Source organism: Taudactylus pleione, unplaced genomic scaffold (genome assembly GCF_031769625.1).
Source record: "Taudactylus pleione unplaced genomic scaffold, aTauple2 ptg000040l, whole genome shotgun sequence".
Classification (NCBI taxonomy): Eukaryota; Metazoa; Chordata; class Amphibia; order Anura; family Myobatrachidae; genus Taudactylus; species Taudactylus pleione.
The window spans coordinates 22,463,619-22,488,247 of NW_028284442.1; the positions used below are offsets into that span (position 1 = coordinate 22,463,619).

General features: G+C 40.5%; 1 protein-coding gene across 1 annotated transcript in view; it reads left to right on the forward strand.

Moving 5' to 3' along the window:
• The window catches only part of CUX1 (cut like homeobox 1), a 362,119-nt gene that overhangs the window by 291,680 nt on the left and 45,810 nt on the right, over window positions 1-24,629 (forward strand). The window contains exons 17-20 of the mRNA XM_088454694.1: window positions 1,769-1,870; window positions 3,320-4,149; window positions 8,558-8,723; window positions 9,037-9,093. Of these exons, the coding sequence (XP_088310820.1) occupies window positions 1,769-1,870; window positions 3,320-4,149; window positions 8,558-8,723; window positions 9,037-9,093 (1,155 nt within the window). The remainder of the gene's footprint in view (window positions 1-1,768; window positions 1,871-3,319; window positions 4,150-8,557; window positions 8,724-9,036; window positions 9,094-24,629) is intronic.

Genomic DNA, 24,629 nt, shown 5'->3' on the forward strand with positions numbered 1-24,629 from the left:
GAAATAACTTATAACCTGTTGCATCTGCAACTCTAATACCATAGGCCCCTGTCCCAGTTGCACCCATTGTTTACCATAATTTGACATGAGGATTGTGGCTCTGGCTTCTAATAGTGACCATTAGATGCTCAGCACCCCACTTATAGCACATCCACCCCATCCTTTTTCCCACCAATACCGTGGAAATCACCCTGATCTCTCTGCTGCTTGGCTGCCATATTATCCCAGCTTACTGAATCTGTGCATCAAGTAATAGAAACAGATTGTCTGGCACGAGGAATCACAAGAGAGTCCTGTCCTCACTCCTCATCAGTCATGTTACATATCTCCACTACATGTTATATGATGCACTGACATTTAGAGTATCTGTACATCCCCACTGATCAGTGCTGTGCTTTGGCATGGCCCTCTAAAGACGATATACTATTACAGCTCATTAGCATTTCCAGCCGAGTTTAAATCCGTCATTTCTAAAAATAGTTTATACTTGATCGAAACTTGGCAAACCTATTTTACAGTCTGGCCAAATATCCTGCATTTGTTGATTTGTTCAATATCCTGTTTCCAACAAACTTCAGTTTGGAGAGACAGAGCACTTAGCGCTTTAATCGACTTTCCTTGATTGACAGTTCCCTTATGAAAAGCATAGCAGCACCAATTACGCTCTGTTTAAATGGTTATGATATTGCACATTAAATAGCACCAGCATATTTCCCTGTACATTAAGGGAAGTGATGAGCAAAGTTAGGTAAACAGGGATAAATGATTAAGTGGCAAACCGCAGTCGCCTATCCTGTTACGGTTTTTGCTTTGTTACACACCATTTTGTACACTATGAAGTAAGCAGAAGAATAAGCTGGATTCTCCCAAGAAACCATATTTTATTCAGTGTTCTCTACCTTCTCCCAGGCAGGTTTCCTCCAGTTCACAGAAGGCATTATGTAGTAGAGCAAATACATGCCATGGTTAAAATATTATAGACTCCCCCTGCTGGGTGTCTATACTAATAGGCGCCCGAAGGAGCAATTCAATTGTTTCTCTGTTAGGGCGCCTATTAGTAGTTATCACGGCCACAAGCAGCGGGTTTACCCGTGCACAGCGGCTAAACCTGTCTAAAGAAGTGGTTTGGGCGCCCCAAAAAGTGACTTTAGACAGCTCAGCAGGCTGTGAGAAGGAGTGTTGACGTCCCTCCCCCTCAGCTTTAGCCATCCAAACAGAGCAACAATTTAATTGCTCTGTCTGGCGCCAATTCGTATAACCGCCCAGTAGGGGACATCTATAACAATTGAATCGCCCCCATTGATTGCCAAAAGACTTGTTTAATGCTTTTAATAGGTTTGTTCCAAACTCTCTTGGTTTAGCAGCTGGTCAAGTTATCATGGGATATGTAGCTTAGTAATATAGTTGGTCACACACATTCCAGTCCAACTGCTCAGTAACAACCATATTACACTGAAAACCTAGACATACACATCTAGATTCACCAGTGTTCCCTCGTTAGCATAAACTACCTGTTATCGCTGCTTTTGGATCATATTAATCAGATTGGATTCAAATCCTTTAGTGAGGGGTAAATCACACAATGAAATATGCCAACATTTTCCTAATCTAGCAGGTTAGCTAACCATGAAGTGTGCAGTTAAGTAAGTAGATTAAGCTATAATTGGAATGCAGTGCTGTTTTATGTTTGCTTTATAGATACATCACATTGTTATTGTATGTGCAAAAACCTAAATGTGTTATTTTTCTGCTAATATTGCCACTGTAGGAAATATTACCACACGGATCAGAACCTCAGAGACTGGCTCAGATGAAGCCATTAAGTCTATCCTAGAGCAAGCCAAGAGAGAGCTACAGGTGCTGAAGACTGGTAAGTCTATCCCCCCTATGCCTCCAATACATGGATAGTGAGACATTACAACTTATTTAAAGGTAGGGCTTACATTCACTCTTATTGGCTGTAAATCAGTTACAGTAGGCCTGCCTAAAGGGAAGAATGCGGGGTTGGCAGGCTTACTGGGACTTGTAGTTGATTGGGAGATGCAGTCACAGGTTACTTAAACTCTGCAGCAACAAGTCACAGAAACTCCTCTTTATAATGATGTGTGAAAGCTACTGTCCTGCTTGTTTTGCTTTTTTTTTTTTTTAAATACTACATAAAACTGGTTTGTTTCAAAAAATATTTTAGGATAAACATTTCTCAGAAATGGGAGAACCTTTATTTTATACTAGCTTTGATACTTGTGGTTGCCCAGGTTGAAGAATGGACCTTGAAGTACATCTGCAACCTTCATTTGTCCTTGCCTTTAACCCCATTCCATTGATCCTGAAAAGGACCCCACTGTTTGCTAACATGGTTTTAGCCCTGAAAAGAATCTATCTATCCATTTATAGAGTATTTAGACAGTTACATCAGTGAAGAACAGAAATCATTGCCGAGCTGAAATCTCTGCAGAACAGCATTGGAGACCATGGCATATGAAACTGTGCTTGGAGGAAATTAGTAACTGTCAGTGCAGGTGCAGTGTGATAGTTGATCCTTCGACTCACCGCTCTTCCGTTGGAGCTCTGTCTGCCCCCCACTGGTACATATTAGCCTGTGCCTTCAGATCAGTGAAGCATCCTGAGCGAACTTGCTTAAACCAAAATTTCATATCAGTGACTCCGCGGCCTGCTTGGTGGACACCATGTAGACCTCCATGGCCTTGATGAACTTCAAACATAGCCAAAAACCTAATACTGGTCAAACTACACCACCATTATGGTTTACATAACATCAGGCTGATCAATTGTATTTGGATAGTTTAGGATTGGGCCACACCCTGTGTAATAGTCTGCCAATTATTTCTTGGCTGATAAAATATGCATGTGCGTCGCCAGTTTGCATATTACATTTGCAGACATAGTAATAAGACATGTAGTCTAGGGACCCTGCAGTGAGTGACAGGTCTATGGACGGGCAGATTTAAATCACTAACCACTGCCATAAGTGAGTCATGCTCTCGATTTGTCACTTGTTTTTTTTTTTAAGATTAAAATTAGTTTAAAACAATGTAATAAAGGTCCGGGAGGGTTGATTGGGTAGAATAAGCATCGAGCCCAAAATCATTGTTCATCCTCATCACATCCGCAGTCGTTTGGTATCATTGCAAGCAATTTGTGTAATCTATGTACAATTAGCTCCATAATCAGTTTGAGCACACACAGAAATACCATTGTTACCAATCCAGGCATTTTGCTATGCGATTTATTAAGCAATAAACTCTTTCCTAGGACTTTGCTTGTGTTAAAACACTTGTGGTTTTTTTTGTTGTTGCAGTTGAGCCGGCTCAGCCCCCTTCAGCATCTAGCAGTGGAAATTCTGATGATACCATTCGATCCATTCTCCAACAAGCGCGGCGGGAAATGGAGGCACAGCAAGCTGCTTTTGAACCTGCCTTAAAAACGGCGTCTTTATCCCAAGCTGACCTTGCCATCCTTTCTCCTAAAATTATCTCCACCACTGCAGTCTCTTCGGTGTCTAGTTACTCTCCTTTAACTATGTCCCTAAAGAAACATACACCTGTTTTAGACTCTGGTATCTCTACCTTACAAAACCTTTCCAGTGTAAAAAAGGAACCCCAGGAGACGTCAGTGTTAGAACTTCATAGCATGGCAGAATCAACGCAGAACATGTTACGGCATGTGAAAAATGAGCTGGGAAGGGGCAATGTTTGGAAAGACCATTGGTGGAGCACTGTTCAACATGACAGGAGAAACATTGCTTCATCTGAAGACATAAAAACTGAGGAGACTAACTGCACAAAGGAAAAACTAATCACTCAGAACAGGTCAGAACGGAACCAGCTCCAGGGGCCCTCTTCTTCTTCAGAGTATTGGAAGGAATGGCCCAATGCCGAATCTCCCTATTCGCAGAGCTCCGAAATCAGCCTGACAGGAGCCAGCCGCAGCGAGACACCACAAAATAGTCCACTGCCTTCTTCTCCGGTAGTCTCTATAGCCAAGCCAACCAAACCATCTGTCCCTCCGCTAACTCCTGAACAGTACGAGGTTTACATGTACCAGGAGGTGGACACAATCGAGTTAACGCGCCAAGTGAAAGAGAAGCTTGCAAAAAATGGAATTTGCCAAAGGATATTCGGTGAAAAGGTAAGCAATGTGTTATTTTAACTTACCGTCAGGTTTACAAAACTCTATTTATGGCCTGCATAGCTTTCCAAAGAGAATGTTGGCGAAGGTTATTAGATTATAAGCTGTCCTTGATCTAGTCATTGCCTGATCTGCCTTGATTTGGGCACCGTATAAAGACATCACACAATGCAGCCGCTTAGAGCCCATTTTGGCAGAAGGTAGATCTTGTTCCTGGATTGTCAAAACTTGTAATTGACACAGATACGATAAATAAATTGTTTGGTTTGGCAAAACACAGCCAGTCTGAAAATTGCTGAAAGATTCTTTTAGGAAATACATTTGTAAGTTCACAGACTCCTAGATAACAATGTCTATGAGCGTCTCAGGGCATGTGTGGCAGTGACCCCTGTCTAACAGAATGAGGATCAGCTACAATGAGAACGTGAGCATGTTAAATAGCAGCAGTCTGTGCATTGCAGGTTTTTCTGCTCATGTATTGTTGGCATACGTTTGATTTATGATAGCACGTGTACTTTAGGCTAGTCACAGTCACTTACACACACCCCTACACTATATGGACAAAAGTATTCGGACGCTTGGTCATTACACCAACAGGGACTGTAATGACAGTTCATTACAGTCCCTGTTGGTTTCAAATACATATACTTTAATATGGAGTTGATCCTCCTTTTGCAGCTATAACAGCTTCCTCTCTTCTTGGAAGGCTTTCCACAAGATTTTGTAGTGTTTCTGTGGTAATTTGTGCCCATTCATTCTGTAGAGCATTTATTAGATCAGGCACTGATGTTGGACGAGAAGGCCTGGCTCGCAATCTCCGTTCCAGTTCATCCCAAAGGTGCTCAATGGGGTTGAGGTCAAGGCTCTGTGCAGGTCAATCATGTTCTTCCACACCAAACTTATTAAACCATGTCCTTGCTTTGTGCACTGGGGCACAGTCATGTTGGAATAGAAAAGGACCTTCTCCAAACTGTTGCCACAAAGTTGGAAGCATAGCATTGTCCAAAATGTCTTGGTATGCTGAAGCATTAAGATTGCCCTTCACTGGATAAAAGGGGCCTATCCCATACCCTGAAAAACAGCCCCATACCATTATCCCTCCTCCACCAAACTTCACAGTTGGCACAATACAGTCAGGCAGGTAGTGTTTTCCTGGCACTCGCCAAACCCAGATTCGCCCATCTGATCACCACAGAGCACGTTTCCACAGTGTGCTTTATACCACTCCCCGACGCTTGGCATTGGACTTGGTGATGTGAGTCTTGCATGCAGCTGCGCGACCATGGCAACCCATTCCATTAAGCTCCCGCCGCACAGTGTTTGTGCTTACGTTAATGCCAGTGTAAGTTTGGTACTCTTCAGCTATAAAATCAGCAGAGCGTTGGTGACTTTTACACTCCTTGCGCCTTAGCAGTCGTTGACCCCGCTCTGTGATTTTACGTGGTCTTCCTCTTCATGGCTGAGTTGCTGCTATTCCTAAACACTTCTACTTTCTAATAATATTACTTATAGTTGACCGTGAAATATCCAGCACGGATGAAATTTCACAAACCGTCTAATTGCAAAGGTGGCATCCTATCACAGTACCACGCTTGAAGTCACTGATCTCTTAAATGTTTGCAAATGGAGACTGCATGGCTAAGTGCTTGCTTTTACACACCTGTGGCAATGGGTCTGGTGTGGCCAAATACTTTTGTCCATATAGTGTATTTCAACTATCACTACTAGGGGTCATTCCAATTAGGTGCGAATTGCAAGTAGCGAGTTTGTTTCATGAAACTCGCATACTTCGCACGAACGTGCGCTCCAGAGAATTCTCCAATCCAAAAAAAAAGCCTATTTGCGGTACTCTCAGCGAAGGTTTGCGAATTGACTGCCAAATGCGATGTGAGAGAAGTGCATGAAAAAGTGGGGAGACCATCCTGGACCCCCCAAAATTGATAATTTTGTTAGCAGGACCATATAGAAAACCTCCGCTTTGTGGGCATTAGGAAAATGGCTGATTTGTGTTTTTTTTTTTATAAAATGCAAAAAAAATTATAAAAAGCTATTTTTTTTTCGTTTAATCTCAAATGAATTAAAAAAATGCAAAGAAAAAAAGAGTAGGAAAAAAGGAGATTTTGTGGTACTTTGAGGGCACTGAAAAATTGTAAAAGAGTGATAAAAAAATTATAATTTTTTTTTTTCAATTTAAAAAAAAAAATACTAATTAAATTTGTGGTTCGTAAACTAATTAAAAAGTTGATTTTGGGGTAGATTTGAGGCCATTTTTTTTAACCCAAAAAATTACATGTCCTGACATTTTAACCTTAAAATAAAGATTTTCCTTTCCATCTCTCACCCTCAGGGAGGTGCGAATGGAAAAATTCGAATTCAGTCTCACTAGTTCAGTGCAAGTTACTAATTGGATTGCAAAATGAATTCGCTGTGCGTATTCGAAGAGAAAATAGCAACTCGCAATTCGCACCTAATTAGATTGACCCCTAAATGTAACAGGAACTCCGAATATCTGCTCCCTGCTTTAGTGTGTAAAAGAGTTATGTACTGTACTCCTCACAGAAGCTCCAGGCAGTACAAAAATGATGGGTGGGATTTACATGAGAAACTTTAGACTTTTAAAGAATGTTGTCCACAGAAATGAGCTAGTGACTGCATACATGAATAATACAAATGAGTACCCTTATTGTTTATTTCTCTCCACTGTAACCCACCTTCACCATTGGGTAAATGTACTAAGCGGTGGCTTTTGCAAGTAAATTTTCCCCCTTGATATATTCGATATCGCTTAGTATATTTACCCCCCTTGACATTCCTCTGTCATTGAGTACCCTAAATGGTGTGAGTGGCTCATTTTACACAGGATGTGGTGATTTAAACCATTAGTATTCAAGATGAACAAATATAGAGAAGTGTCTCATTTTAAATTTGTTCAGAAAATGTTTGTTGTAGCCGAAATATTACCTTGTCTCAGTAAGGTTTTTGCGAAGCCCATTAATATGTTCTCATCATTGGCTCCAAAATCTTATTATTTATTTATTTTTTTCCCTTTTGTAAAAATAGTTTCAATGAAAGTTTATAGCTTATAAATATTGCGAATGATAAAATAACTTACTTTTTAACATTTTACTGGTAATAACGTTTATTTCAGTGCAAATAACTAGAATGTTAATCAATGAATCAAAGTTCTGTATTCCTATATGCTCCTGTATAAGGGGTCGATTCAGACCCAGACGCTAAGCTGCGCTCTCTTGCAGCCAAAAGGGGCCGGGTATGCAAATTCCGCGATCGCACTGTCTGGTGTAATGGTGTAAGGACGCCCTTCACTGGATATAAGGGGCCTATCCCAAACCCTGAAAAACAGCCCCATACCATTATCCCTCCTCCACCAAACTTCACAGTTGGCACGGCAGAGCGAATGCACGTCCTTATAAAGACGGTCACTTCTCTTTCTTACCACACGTCATCTCCAGGAAGTGTATGATTAATCAGAACCATCTAGAGCCATCGGAGCAGCACGCAGCGCTTGAGGTCGACCCTACCCCGTCGCAAGCACTGCGATCACTGCTGGCTCAAATACAACCAAGTGACGTGTACAATGACGCTTCCATGCTAATTTTGCACACCCATAAAACTCAGTTTTGACTCCCAGACACGCCTGCGTTCGCTGCACCACTCCCCCGTTCACAAGCACCTTCCCCTGTTACCACCCACAAACGGCACTATCTGTCACTCAAAGTAGCGTCCAGTCTGTGTACTACGAGCGCACGATTCCCGCACGCAGTGAGTGACTCGCGCATATTGACGCATGCGCAGACGGGCGACTATATGCCATAGCGTGCGTCCGCGGCTTAGCCTCCGGGTCTGAATCAGGCCCTAAGTGTATGACATTACCACATAGATATTGGATCCCATTTACTTTGTATCAAAGCTTTCCTGGTATATAACACCATATTGTCCACACCATTATGGCTGCCAGAAGCCAGGCAGATCTGAGACTGTAGAAAAGATGTATTGGTGTACAAAGGGCATCAATCACTGACATAGATAATATACCATTTGACCACAGATAAGAATCACACACTCTATATAGTCCGCTTATTTATTTATTTTGCCTAAAAAGCTTGGATGCTATTTGACTCTTCTTTTTAGATTAAGTTTACTTCAAATCATGTTTATATTTTACAGTAATCAATTACCTGCATGCAACAAAAATGTATACATTGTAAGTAATTTTCTCTTAATCCCAACAGTGTATTATCCAAACTGTCACAGGATATATTCAGCAAAACAAGACGTATTGTGCAGTCGCCATTGTTTATCACTGTAATTCAATTTCTTGTCCGTGTAACGTCTCATAGCTCTATATAAAGGCATGATAAACAACCTAACTTGTGGCTTGAATTTTCAGGTGCTGGGCTTATCACAGGGCAGCGTCAGTGACATGTTGTCTAGGCCAAAGCCCTGGAGCAAACTCACCCAGAAAGGCCGGGAACCATTTATTAGGATGCAGCTATGGCTGAATGGGGAACTCGGACAGAGCGTCTTGCATTCACAAGGACAGCAACAAGGTCAAGGTACGAGAAGCTTGATCATCTTGTGACTTGTGCTGTGCAGATACCGTACAGTGCTTCCTTCTTCTGGCAAACCCCTTGCATTATAGTCAGAACGTGACCTTGGGTAATAGGAAGAGACAGAAGTGATGGGGGAACACTGTAGTTTGGAGCATGTGCTCCTTTAGTTGTGTGGGAAGTGAGATTTATTGGCGGGTACTCTACACCATGTGTTTACTTGCCTGTGGCAAAGAAAGCGCTGATGTATAAAGATTCTTACAGGGTTGAGTGTCTTTGCCACATCCTCTGCTGATATACCTTTTATTTCCATTTATAGCCCTGCAGTCTGCAGCAACTCGGCAGGATTCTGTAATTGAAGGATGCCCAAGTTCAGGTACTTCATAGTTACTCTTCGTTTGAACATGACCGAAGATATTTGACACTTGGGGCTATACTTTACTAAGGAGAGAGGTGCAGTTTTTTGTCACTTTACTTCTAAGACTGAACAAGAGCGCGCTCGCCAGTAATAAAAAAAAAAAAGTGTTGTACATGTAAGTGTAAGCATTAGTTATGTAGGTACAGAATAGTAGCTCTATGGGGGGTTTCACAACATGTTAATAACATTTATTCTTGTGTTCACCAATTAGTTTCAGTAAGTAACGCGTAATATTTCATAAGGGTTTGTAGCTTCATGTCCAGTGCATTTTTAAAGTGTATAATTAAGAATATTAATAATGTGAGGGTTGTTCTGTCATTCGTTTGCTCATTCTTTGTTGTGACTTTAATAACATAAATATGTCTTTATCTTTCTGGCCCAGCTACCACCAAGGTCTTCATGTTAGTTAGGCCATGTCTTTCTTCTTAAGTTATTGTGGCGCTCATAGCAGTTTTATTATTTGTTCTGTTTTGCCTAAAAGCCTAAAGGGTCTATTTACTAAGCAGTGTTAGGAGACAGAGTGAAAAGTGATAAGGTGCCAGCCAATCAGCTCCTAACTGTAATTTTTCAAACACAGCCTGTGAGATGCCAGTTGGGAGCTGATTGGCTGGCACCTTATCACTTTTCACTCTGTCTCCTAACTCTGCTTAGTAACTAGACCCCTAAGAAGGGAGAGATCTATCAAACCTTCTAAAGAGAGTAAGTGGCAAAGTTACCTATAGTAACCAATCAGCTTCTAGCTGTCATTTATCAAGTACATTCTACAAAATGACAGCTAGATGAGAGTGATTGCTATGGGGAACTTCCCCACGTTCCCAGATTTGATGCATCTCCCCCTTAGTTATATTTGTAACACCACCTACTCTGGCAATAGCTTTCAAACATTGTTTTACTAGTAACCCAAATAAAGGCATAAATCAGACCACCAGTGTTCCCCTATCCTGTACGCTATGTTCTTAAAGATTGAAAGGTGTCAAAGCTGATATTCGACTGCCAAGTAGCATAAAATGCATGATCTAGAAGAGATTTTATTTTATAACCAATATGATGTCCCACATCTAGCACCATGCACCTTCCACAGGGTTTTCTGATGTGCCTTAGTTCATTTATTAAATAAGAGCAGCATTAGATAGCATTTCTACAAGTCACCCATACTGTAAGGAGGTTTTAACACTTGTAGGGGAATTTATAAATGAGGGCGTTTGGTTGTGTGGGCTCCATGGCAGCTTGCAAACTACTGCAAATATCCCTAATAGGTCTACTTAAATGCTTAAGGGTCCAAGTGCCATATGTCTTCTTGGCTGCATGTCGATAACCGTTTCCCACCTCTCATACATTCACATATCCCAAAGTGAACATACCTTTTACATAATTAACGGTATCAAAATACAAATACTTTTATACAATAGCTTTGATGTCTGTTTTCAAATTGTCAGTCTATTTTAAGGACTGTATTTTATTATTATTATTATTACAGTATTATTATTATTTAATATTAGTATTGGTTTGTATGCCATTAGTTTCTTTTTTGTACATTATCAGTTCAATACACACTGCTTTGGATAAAATACCATGTTATATTTTAGGACTAACTGAATTAGAACTACTGGTGCACTGTTCGGTTACACCACGTGTAATACCTTTATATGGTGCAGTAATGAAGAGCAAATATCAGAAGTGGGGTCAATACAGGTAGTGAAACCAGGAAATGATTGCTTTCAGCTATAATTTCTGTAAATGTTATATCTAGCTCAGTACTGCTGACCACTTGCTGCTGGCCAGCTTCCTATGTAACACTCACCTGCCTAGCATTCCAAATGCAGCTTTAAAGACGCATCACAACTTTGATGGACAACTCCGCATTTTAATCAATGGTCTTGTGAAGCACTGATCTGTAACCTTTTAGTAAAAGATTGGAGCACTATGATTTTGCTTTCAGAACTGCTTACCATAGAGCTTTGTTGCCTACGTCACACACAAAAGTACTTATTTTGGTTAGTGCCCCCTCATTATTAAACTGGAGGTTGAAAACTGCATTTGAAGTTACAGCTGTGGGTGTTCCCGAGAGATTTGGTCTTTCTTCTTTGTGCGTCTGTATTCTGAGCCACCATCCATCATGTCTAACCTCATGCTGCTTAGCAGAAGACAAACCCATAGGAATAGAAACTCGTACAACAACAAAAGACAACTGCTAATTAAGGATTGCACACCCCCCTCCCCAAACCAATACATACCTTGAATAATGGCTTATGCATTAGTGACTTAAATGTCCGCAATATGTTTAGATCTGCTTAAAATAATGCACAACACAAACAAAAGTCCTTTTTGTTAATGATATTGCGTGGCAATTAATCTTTCCCGTCCCTTAGGATCAGACAGCATGGCTAAAGCAGTTTGGTGTGTACAGGTTTAACTTATAGAGGTTGTTAAAATACATTCTTTTGTATTTTCCTTTTGTTTTTGTGTGTGTGTGTTTTTGGTATAGCAAAAGAAAGTTTATTTCTATGACGGTTACTATTTTACAAATGCAGAAAGTTTGTTTTATTGATGATAAAGCTCAGGAATGACTTTGGTTAGTGAGCTTTTAAAGTGTACTCACTGAGATAAAACTGCTAAAAAAAAATTAAATCTGAGATTAAAGTACTGTTTTGTAGGCTAAACCAATATTTATTAGAGCATAGAAATGCAGACAATCAATTGCCTAGAACTGAAGACATTTTGTTTCTAGTTCATTGCTTGCCTGTATACTAATGTGTCACAGTTCAAAATGGCTGCCTATGATGTAGTCTTTGACTTTAACGTTGCTTACACATTTCTTAATCTGCTACTTAATTTACATGTGTGTGTGTATATGCAACATTAAAAATCCAATGAATAAGAGCTGCTGCGGTCTTACTTGCCATAGACAATTCCATTTTCCTGCTTGTGGCGCCAATTCCAGTAAGAGGAAAAGAGCTATATAATCCCGCAATATGGTGTTAGAGCTCTAATAACTCTTCCTGGAGCAGGTGTTTATATGTAGTAGAGAGGGACAGACATGATGATAAAAGTCTAGGGATATGCTTGACTGGTTTATCCACAGTACTGTAAATTTAGCTGTTAATTTTTTGCAAATATGAAAAACCTGAAAAAATGTATTCCCACAAAACGGATGGAGAGTCTTTTTTTTTTTTTTTTTATACTAACGAATCCTATTTATGTGTAATATTTTTCTTTAGTTTTATTGTAAGGCAAAGATGTACTAAACCAGGGGTGGCCAACCCGCGGCTCTCGAGCCGCATGTGGCTCTTTTGAATTTCCGATGCGGCTTGCGGCTCGGCAGACCCGGACTAGTACTGAGAATGCTGGTCTCTGAAGCGATCTGAGACTAAAGAAGCCTCTGATCGCTTCAGAGGCCAGCATTCCCAGTAATGCAGTGCGCGGGTGACGTCATGACGTCACCCACGATGTGAGGAGCCCACGCGCCAGCTGGATCCAGTGAGATCCAGCAGGCAGTGGAAGCAGCAGCAGCGACGGCGGGATTAGGAAGCCCAGCATAAAGACGGGTAAATTACTTCATAGGGGTGTGTGCAGGGAGGGGGAGCTAGTACTGGGTGCACTACCTTAGGGGGCACAACTAAAGGGAGCATTGCAGAAGGGGCACAACTACTGGGGGCATTGCTTAATGGGCACAGCTACAGGGGGCATTGCAGAAGTGGCACAACTACTGGGGGACATTGCATAATGGGCACAGCTACAGGGGGTATTTCATAAGGGCCACAACTACTGGGGGCATTGCTTAATGGGAACAACTACAGGGGACATTGTAGAAGTGGCACAACTGTGGGCATTGCATAATGGGCACAGCTACAGGGGGCATTGCATAAGGGCCACAACTGCTGGGGGCACCTCTTAATGGCCACAACTAGGGGGCATTGCAGAAATGGGAAAACTACTGGGGGCATTGCATAATGGGCACAGCTACAGGAGGCATTGCAGAAATGGCACAACTACTGGGGAATTACTTCATAGGGGTGTGTGCAGGGAGGGGGAGCTAGTACTGGGTGCACTACCTTAGGGGGCACAACTAAAGGGAGCATTGCAGAAGGGGCACAACTACTGGGGGCATTGCTTAATGGGCACAGCTACAGGGGGCATTGCAGAAGTGGCACAACTACTGGGGGACATTGCATAATGGGCACAGCTACAGGGGGTAGTTCATAAGGGCCTCAACTACCGGGGGCATTGCTTAATGGGCACAACTACAGGGGGCATTGCAAAAGGGGCACAACTACTGAGGGCATTGCATAATGGGCACAGCTACAGGGGGCATTGCATAAGGGCCACAGCTACTAGGGGCATTGCTTAATGGGCACATCTACAGGGGGGCACTGCATATGGGGTACAGCATAATGGGCACTGTCTTAATATATTTTATGTGGTTCTGGATTTCAATATGTATTTTATTTGTATGTGTATTTTAAATGTATTTTATGTGGATCTGGCTTGTTTCTGAATTTTATGTGAACGTGGCTATTTCAGTGTTTGCTATATTGCTCTGGATTTTTCTTTCACTTTAACAGTGAAAAAATTATATTGTGAACTTTATGTAAATTGTGTATTTTCAATGTGCCAGCGTGACTAAAAACGGGGGTGTGACACAAGGTCATGCTCCTGCGAATGTCATACCAAAGGCGTGCGCACAAAAATGGGGCGTGGCCTTGTGACAGCTAGGCCACGCCCCATTTTGGTGCCTGCATGCGATCGGCTCTTCAACTTGACCACAAATATTTTTTGGCTCTTTTGCCTCTGGTTGGCCACCCCTGTACTAAATGGATATTCATATTTTGAAACTTTGTTTCAGAGTAATGGTCTGTAATTTTAGATGTATAATTATGTAATACAATCTTCATCAATGTCTGTGTGGAGGTCAAGGAAGTGACACTGACTACGGCACAGTGAGAGAAAGGGGCACATAACAACTTGCTAGGCTTCGGGATGTCTGATTTATACTCTGAAAGATCTAATAGCATTTGGGGATCAGAAAAGTGTGTAAAATCCACTGTATCAAGAGGGAATTTTGCTTTATCTGGCAACCAAGGCAAAGGTAGGACAGTTTTAGTTCAGTAACAGGAGGGGAAAGTGCAGGGGTATTATTTTCCGTCCCATCCCCTGTTGACATGAATATGAAAAGTTGAGTGTATTCCTAGGATGTATGCACAGATGCACCATTACCACTTTACTGATGACCCGGAAATAGTCTGAACTGAAAGTCTGTATATTACTGACATAGTAAGACTTGTTGATAGGCAATGTTTAGGAAGTAAACATGTCTATGTTGATTTTTTTTTTGGCAAAACTTTCCAGATGTTTTTTGCTTTGAATGTAAATCTACAACGGGACTGAATTATTTAAGTTTTTTAATCAGGATCTTGTAATCTTGCTTTTTTAAATAAGTGGAAATGCCATGCGTAACCATTCAATTAGCATAGGTTATATAAGGCTTGCATGCGATAAGTGATCAGGACAATGTCTGTAGTTGTTGCTTTCATAAAAACGAATGAGCGACATATTAAGAAAAGAATAGTGGGGCCTGTTTATCATTGGCAGACTTATTGCGTCAATACATCTGACTGTTTTCGCTTATTACTGGCATTTCTGAAAACAATATCACAGAGGGAGCTCAGCAATAATCTGCTTACCACGGTGATACTGACCAGGTAATAGCTTTCCAGTTTACCGCACCAATCTCTAATTGTACATAAGGGTGAGTTAATTTGCTCTATGCATGTAAAACTTAAAGCTCCAATTTTTTTTAACACAAATGTTTTATAACATTAATTCAATGAAAAATGCTTTTTATTTGGTATCGTACAAGTAACTCTGCGATACTTGTTAAATAGGCTGTCATGTAAAAAAAACATGAATAAGCCTTTGCCAAAAAATCTTCACTGCTTGCAGGTTTTTCGCTGGTAAATGCCAGTGAAAACACAGCAGTGGGGCTGTATAAAAGCATTTAGCTTTTATCGATTTTGTTGCGGTATAAAGATGTGTGTTTTTAAAAAAATTATAATTTACAACCATTTGTGTCTGTTTAATAGTAGTGTTCATTTGATACAGCTACATAAACATAACTGGTTAGTACACCCTTTGTTAAACTGAATGTTCCATTTACTCTTCACATTGTTTTGCTCCAAACCGCTGTGAAAAGCAGCAAAACATCATTTAATACACTAATGTGTACAATCTCTCAATAAGATACCCTACATAAAAGGTGACCGTATTGAACCTTTGTTCCGGAATGCTTCTCTATCAATAAAAGCTAAAATACCAAGTAGCAATAAAAAGAACCTTTTGATGAGAAAAGCTCCATGCCTAAAGCAAGCTCAGACCTGTGTTTTCACGGAGCGTAGTGCTTCGGGGGGTTTGAGCAATGGAATGCTAATGAAAATGTAACTGTATCACCATGTTGCCGCCACTACAAATACCACTTACTGAATTGTTATGTCAATGCATATTTTCCCCCTAGATCCGGAACCGTTAAATACAGACTAATAGAGTAACTGTACTGCTTCCTTCAGCAGTTTAAGTAGAGTGACTTTCTCATAACAAATTAAAATGTTATTACAAGCATGGTGCAGTTTCAGGGTATGGGTTAAGCACAAAATTGGTGGCTATGTTCATGAACATTTAACTTCATTAGCATGTCAGCACAGTACATCTGAAATTAGTGTACCTGTCACCTGCAGCCATGCTGTGGGGTTGTACCAATATTTATCAGAATGTATCTTAGAAATTAACAAGCTTATAGTGACATCACTGAGACATGCTGCACAAAAAGGATGCCTCCACTTTGTGTTCTGGTTTGGTGCACTCTGTATTTATATAGAGAGAACAAAGTGGGCAGTGGTAACAGCTGGCTCTCCAGTCTCTCATTTGAACTCTGCTCTGACTTATTCTCTGCTTTATGTGCCATCAAGCATTACCCACATAGTTACCCCATTAACTATGCCAGATGATTAAGTCAGCCTGAGAGAGGTGGAGCCTCTCAGCTGATGTGCACGTTCACACTGTCCAGCAACTAACTTCATGAGGAATACAACATGTTGGCGACAATGAATAGTGTCCAGAATGAAACTGGCTCAGTGATTCCTATCATAGGTGGACTTGGACGATAACGATAGCCCTGTGATGATATTAAAATATCTTTCCCAATTATGAGATACCCACAGTGATCACTTTGAGGTACACCTTTCCAGTACTAGGTAGGACCCACCTTTGACACCAGCGACCTAAATTCTGTGTGGTATGGATTCAACAAGGTGCTGCAAACATTCCTTAGAGATTCTGGTCCATGGTGACATGACAGCATCACGCTGTTGCTGCAGATTCTTTAGTTGCACATTCATGCTGTTAATCTCTCCTGTTCAACCACATCCCGAAGGTGATGTGTTGGATTGACATCTGGTGACTTTAAATTGGAGTACACTGAACTCAGTGTTTGTAGAACCATCTTCAAATGGCGTGTGCTTTGGGATATTGTGCATTTTCCTACTGGAAGTAGCCATTAGAAGACACAGACAGTCGCCATATAGAGATGCACATGGTCAGTAACAATACTCAGTACTCTGTGGCATGTAAGGAATGCTCACTTGGTTTTAGATGGCCTAGTGTGAGTCCGGAAAATCATCCTCACATCATTACTCCACCATCACCACCATCCTGAACAGTTGACAGGCAGGACAGATTTATGGATTCATGTTAACATCATTCCCTGCCATTTGCATGTCCCAAAATAAATCGAGATTCGTCAGATCAAGGAATGTTCTTCCAATCTTCTACTGACCATGCCTCTCCAACCTGTAGCCCACATTGTCTGTTCTTACCTGACAGGAGTCAAACATGGCATGATGTTCAACGTACTGTGCATTCAGAGATGCTATTCTGCATACCAGTGTTGCAACAAGTGGTTATTTGAGTTACTGATGCCTTCCTATCAGCTTGAACCAGTCTGGCCATTGTCCTCTGACCTCTCCAATTAAGAAGGAGTTTCCCACCCCCAGAACTTCTGTTCACAGGATGTTTTTATGTTTTGTGCATCATTTTCTGTAGACTCCCAGGAGACTGTTTCTGAGATACCCAAACCACCCCATCTGGGACCAACAATCATTCCGCAATTAAAGTCACTTAGATCACATGTCTTCCGCCAGTCGTCTAGTGTTTTGTCTGAACAACTGAAGCTCTTGACCATGACTTCTTGCTTTTATGCAGTGTGTTGCTGCCACCTAATTAGTTGCTGAATAGATATTTGCATTAAAGAGCAGGTACCTGAGTGTATGTTGACAGTTTACCTTATTTGCGAAAAATGTTAATGAACAACATTGAAGTGAAAGTCAATTAACGAATCCGATTTTTTTATTTTGTAAATACTCCAAAAAATCATGCTGATAAATGCATTTCTGGTGGGAAGTTAGATACTTACACAAAACATATTTTTTTATCACTTCTGCAAATACTGAACCCATTGCTCCTGGTACCTGTGTCTTTAGTTTCTATATAAAGGCTGGTTGTCCCTTATAGATATCTTGGGCTTGCCACCTGTACTTGTTCCCCTCTGCCAACAAACTTCAGCTCCATACCCACTAGGACACTTGTCTTAATTTGCTTAATTCCAATAGTTTCCACATTTAAGGAATAGATATTTTCCCCCAACTTGCTCCAACATTAAGTTAATAGCATTTACATTTAACAGATTGTCCTTTTTCCTCCACCCAGCCCCAAAATTAAATAAGTATAATTTCCATTTAGTAAATAGGCCTCTTTCCCTCAACCAGCTTCACTATCAATTTAATAGCATTCATATTCCCCCAGTGAGCCCTGCTGCTAAATTATTAGCCCCAACATTTACTCACATTGCATTAATAGCCCCCGCCAAATCTTTCAATAAAAACTTCCACATAACAGTAATACTCCCCATTAGTACCACATAACAATTATGTCTCCCCACCAGTTTATGTACACCCATCAGTTCACACATTCTATTTCACTCCCCCAAACACTTTTACCTGCTCTAGAATACAATGGGAGAAAGACTCCCCTGTCTGCATCCTACTGTATGTGGTCTCTGCAACAGCCCCAAATGGAGGAATGAGGAAAGGGGAGAGAAGGCAGAATTAGATAAAAGGAAACCCGATTGCTATTAATGCTACATATTGTAACCTGAACATATATACTAATGTAGTATTATAGCCTGATGCACAATGTTAAATGAAACCCATTGTATAGATGGAAAGACTCTGACTGTTATTAAGTGAATGAATGTGATGGGAGTAAAGTAATGTGGAAAACAGCCCATTCTGCAGAGGTTACTTCCTCAGATCCCCAACAGCCCCCACTAATCCATTCTAAGTTTTGTTTTTCATGTTGAAAAAAAAAAAAAAGTTGGCAAAAAAAGTGCCAGGCGACCCCATGTCGTCATGGGGGCCGCCAACCTAGTGGTAGAATTCCCAAAGAGGCTTACTGTATAGTCAATCCATCCCTCCTTCGTATGGTATTATAAAGACAATATAGTGCTCACTACAATGTGTGTGCTTGCGGTTTGCTTATTACACAGGTCAGCCAACATGCAATAAAAGATAAGGAAATTGTTATGGATAGTGAGAGCTGCAAAAAAATAAAAAAGCATTGGAAACTTAGACAGTACTGTACGGTGATAAAGCCTAATGCATTAACAATCCAAATAATCACGTGAAAATGTCTAATAGTTAATATGCACATTTAACACTTGGAACCCAGCAGGATATAAATGTACTAAGGCTTGATTATTTAAACCATTAGAGATGAGTAATATAATTCAGCAAACTCTAGCTTACAAAACTACTAAAAATGGCTAAGATATCTGGAAAATGAAAAATAACACAATAATAAAATAAAATCTATGGCAAACGCCTTAAGCAGCATTTGAAGTGGGACTCCCCAGGGGCAACAAAAAGATGTTCTAATCAATTACCACATCATAACACTGATGTATGATAATTACTGAGTGTTTCTCCTGAGATAGTGCAGCATTTGGCTGGGATGCAGTCCTTTCATGGTCCACTGCCTGATTAATATGCAAATAATAGGCTGATTGCATGATGAATGCAGAAAATGAGTTCGCTGATAACGTGAGCAGTGAAGCGAGAACATGATAAATTACTTTTACTGACTGTCCTACATTAAGCACCCTTTCCCAACAATTTTATCTGAAATTGAATTGAATCAGTATGGATATTGTAGGATTGTATAAAATAATGTACCTTAATAACTGCTGTATTATTGCTGCATTGAGTATAAGTGTCATTTAGTCTCAGTGCTTCACCTCGCACTCAGAGCAGATTTGTTTTATTCATTATGCACAATTGATCTTCATAAAGAAGGTGAAGTTAGAACACGGGAAGAAGCCAGCTATGATCTGTCATTTTTTGGCCTGTTCTAGTGAAAGCAGTGTGGACATTAAATTCATTCTGTTACACTGCGGAGAACTACAGCGATTAAAGCCAAACATTAGTGGAGGCAGCCATTTTGTTAGATGAACCAATATTTATGATAATGCAGCCTATACGTTGTATAGTCCCCTCGTGTATGATACTAACATCACATTATCTAAATCATCATTCTTGGTGATGTCGTTAACTCATTGGGAATTGATTGAATGTTGGCACAGTCCACCAAACAGCTGCTTCAACAACCTAATTGTAATATGTACAAGGCAAAAGTGAATAGTAGGTGTCAGTGGGAGAGACTGAACCCTCTAATCAGGGTATGGAATATGTAGACGTTCAGAATGTCGACATGTTAAATGGCGACATTGGAATTGTTGACAGTCTGCATGCCGACCATGCGGATTTCCTTTGCGAAGGTGACTATGCCTAACCCTAAAATTGTACGAAAATCATTATTCAATGGTATACGTTAGTAATGATGACATCCAATATATAACGTCAATGACAGAATGTCGACATTGAGAATGTCATCAATAGAATTTGCTGATATTCTCAATGTCGAAATTCTGTCATTGACGTTATATATTGGATGTCATTATTACGAACGTATACCATAATCAGGAATGTTCCACCCATATCGGGACAGTTGAGCATTATAGTACACCATTCTGCTGTATAAGTGGTGTCGCCATAAGGATATCTGCAGTCTTAGAGGAGCTCTGCTAGTACTGGTCCTTACTAAAGATGTGTCCTCATACACCTAGCCTCATCAGTGCAGTATTGTGAATCGGTATTATCGCATAGCATTGTGAGTAAGATGCATGTTCGTGCGAAAAAGATGCTTGGCGCAAGCCAAGTTGCATGGGATCAGACGCGCCAAGAAGGGCTGTTTGGCATGACTGCAGCAATAGTGTATGAGACCACATCTTTTCAAGTGGCAGTGTTTGGATTCAGAGATTTAATTCAGTGCCTTAGAACACAACCGCATCAAACAAAAGTTATATCAATTGCTTACCCACCACCAGGTTTAAAATATTAAGAGGACTATATAAAATGGTCATAATAGCAGGGCCGAAACTAGGATTTTTGTCACCTGGGGCAAGGCCATAATTTGGTGTGACTATTATCCCCCCCCCCCCCCCCCCCAAACATAATACAACATAGAGAATGAAAAGGGTGTGTGGTTTTGTGACACAGTAATGCTCCATACAACACATTATGCCACATAATTAATGACCCTTATAACACATTATGCAACCGTAATTTATAACACATTATGCCACAGAAATGTCCCTTATATAACACATTATGCCACAGTAATGTCCCTTATAACACATTATGCAACACAGTAATGCCCCATATCCATTCTGCCACAGTAATGCCCCATATACGTTATGCCACAGTAATGCCCCAAATACATTATGCCACAGTAATGCCCCATATACATTATGCCACAGTATGGACTCTTTTACATTAAGCCACAGTAAGGCTCCATCTCCTTTCTCTTACCTGCCAGGGCCGTGCAGTGGGTGAGCTCAGGGTGGCACGGGACGGGGCTGCCACATGCTGCGGAACTGTCAGTACTGCCATCATTGTAATGTGGCACTGCTCACGAACCAATTGGACCTCACGGACCGGCAGCCTCTGCTGATTGGCTGCTGGTCCGCGAGCACTGATTGGCTTGCGACCAGCACCACATTAGACTGACAGTGTCTCTGAGCCTCTCTTTTTTTTCTTTTCAAATCTATTTATTTTTAAACCCCTAAAACAAGAGTCCTCATTTTGCTTATTTAGAAAGCATCAAAACACTTGTATACATTATCAACTGAAATTATTAAAAATCCTCTGGAGTTCTGCATGAACTGACTTCTGTATCCCCAAATGGTGCAAAGATACTGTAAGCGTCCACTATGTAAACACCACAAACATGAGAGAGGAGACTATTGGCTATTTTCTCCCAAGACCAAAACAAAAAAGAAAGAAATCATTGAACAGGAAGAAAAATGACCATATTCACAATAAACGTAATAAATAAAAAGAAAACCGTAAATGGAATATATTTTCCTTGCACCTTCGACTTCAAAGACCGTTATTTTCCCACTGATTTCAGTGACTTGGTAGGGGCTCTACTAAGGGCCTGATTCAGCAAGGAAAGCATTTGATTATATGCACACAGTCTACCGATTGTTGCGTTCTGCTCATGCGTATGTATCGCAGTGCACGAACTAGCCACTGCGATCGGGACTCCAATCGCAGAGACTAAAAAGACCCATTGCAGAGTGATTGACAGGTAGTGCTGTTTGTGGGTGGTGCCGGGCGAATGCAGGCGCACCAGTGCGTTGGGACGGCGTTGCAGTGGAATGCATAAATTATCCACAGCGATACCATATGCAGCCTGAGGCCATGCGCTGAAGTAATTAATTCCTGAATGAGGTCTGACCTGCCTTAACTGTGCGTATGGGTCCGATGTTACCGATTGTTTAGCTATGTTGCCGAAGTATATGGATGTGAGTAAGGTGAAGTGGGCGTTCTTATGTCAGGCTGCGATCGCAATGTGAATGCAAATGTTTACATATCACCGCTGATATTAGCAACTGCGTTGTGTGCGTGTAAGCAGAATAGCTATCTTTGCTGAATCAGGCCCTAAGTCATTGGTTCACAAACTTTTTGGAATCACGGCACCCTAGTGCATCAGATCTGTTTTCACGGCACCCCTAAGCCAAAAGTTTGTTATTGAGAAATTCAGAAAAAAATGTAGTGAAGTAGTAAAGTGAAGTAAATTGTGCTTATCTGTCATCCTTGGCATCATTTATGTAGTGGGTGACAGGTTTGCGCTTCTGTTTGTCCACATATTTACATTACATTGACCATAAATAATTTGATTTGGTGCTGGACCACCAACCTGAGGCACCCCTGCAAGTGTTACGAGGCACCCCAGGGTGCCGCTGCGCACAGTTTGGGAACCACTGCCCTAAGTGATAAAATGTTACCATTGCAAAAGACTTTATTGACTGCAGCATAAGTACTTTCCACATAAATTTCTTTTTTCAGGCACAAAGTTGTTAAAAAGTCATCACATTTCAATTTGTCGAAAATAGGCAACGTATACTGTATCTAAGAAATTGTGTGATAATAAAGAGTAAATCTGCTTGATATTTACAAGGTGTACAGCAATATGCTTTTTAAAGGCTGGAAATATGTAGAAACAACACTTTTTTAAAAAAAATTCTAAATGGAAAAATGTAATAAAAAATTTGCTAGAAATTTTAGAAATGCCCATCCATTTTTAATTCTTGAAGGCAGTATATAACGTTTAGTAGTCCTGAGCACTACACAGCGACAATTTACTAAGCATAATTTTTCCTTTTTTAAATTTCCAAAATAAATAAAAAGAAACCGAACAAGCCCTAGGTCTTTAAGGTTAGGCAAGGAGTTGAAAATGGGGGGACAAAAAGTGGTGGGATCCCTCTCTTTTTCCATTAACCAGTACTATGCATTACAAGCCAGGGCTGGTGACACTATTGCAGCAGAAACACTAGCCTACCCCCCTCCCCCAAGGGACAACAGCCCTGAGATGGTGGATGTGGGGTTAATACATTTGGGTAGTAACAGATTTACTATTATTCCTTACTTACACACTACAGGTCCCAGCTAGCCCTGTTATGTCCAATTTTAAGGAGAACCACAACTGCCAGCATACCATGCTTTGTAGTTCAATCCTCTGTAATGCACATGTAAAGAAAATATTACAAAAAATAAACTATACTTATTTATTAAATGGAAGCACCCAGAGACCCTTCACCAATGTTATACTTACAAAACCATTGAGAAAAGTTATTTTCGGTCCATAGAAGGCATAAACACCTCTTACATATAGAGTCCATCGCTACCATAATAATGGCTGGTCAGATTGTTTGAGCTGGCATGTGGGATTGCGTTGGCTTTGAGTTTAGTAAATCGGAGGAATGCGATTCTGCTTGCATTTCAGACCCATCACTTAGCAAATATACCCCATAGTCTGAATCGTGTATTATTACCAGAACGTTACAAGTTTTATTTTCTCCTTGAACGTAAATTGATCTGACAGTGTATTGTGCATGGGGGTGTTTCGATCATTCGGTTTTATAACTGGGGGCAGCACGTCAGATAACGGGTAGCTAGGAAATTACAAATTACATTTAACGCAGAGTCTTGTCATCACATTCATCATCTTTCCCAACAGTCTTGTAAAGAAGTATATAATGCACTGGAAGATAGTTCTATGTATATATTATACAGATATTGACTGTGTATAAGTACATGGTCACTGGCTATGCTCAGTAAGAGACTGATTATTACAGATCTAAATGATAACAATTAAGGGTGGACAGCGTTCTCATTTTTATCTGCTAATGACATTCTATCACTACTAAAAACCAATGACCTGCAGAACATTAATTGACTATTAAAAAAAATTACATGTTGATAATCTAAAACATAGAGGTACATGTAATTAATAAAAATGACACGCTCTTGCTGATTGAGCCACAGTTAACTATTTTATGTCTCAGTTTATCTGAAGCTGGCAATACATGCAGCAATTTCTTTGAACCAATTGGATTCTGATCTGGCCACCAAATGGATCTCCTAGTTTAGAGCCAGCTGTATTAGACAGGTTCCAAGGATAATTTTATAATTTAGCCAGTTACACTATATTAGCAATACAATCACAGATGGGATAAAGATACCGGTCTCTAGATTAAAATTTAGAAACACCTGTTTGACTAATGGACAACAAGTATATTCGAAGCAATGGCTTCTACATGCATGTCACATATGTGATAACTTGGTAAATAACTTTCTAGCATGTTTATATTGTCGTGTACAGTTCGTACTTCAGACACAGCTGTACTGTATACTTGCATGTAAAAATTAACTTTCTGTGACGTCTGGGCTGGCATGGAGGTATTCAGGAATTTGACCCACAGTCCCACTAGTGACTAGTGCTGGAACAAGTTCCATGGAGTTTTGGTTACACAGCAATGAAAAGAT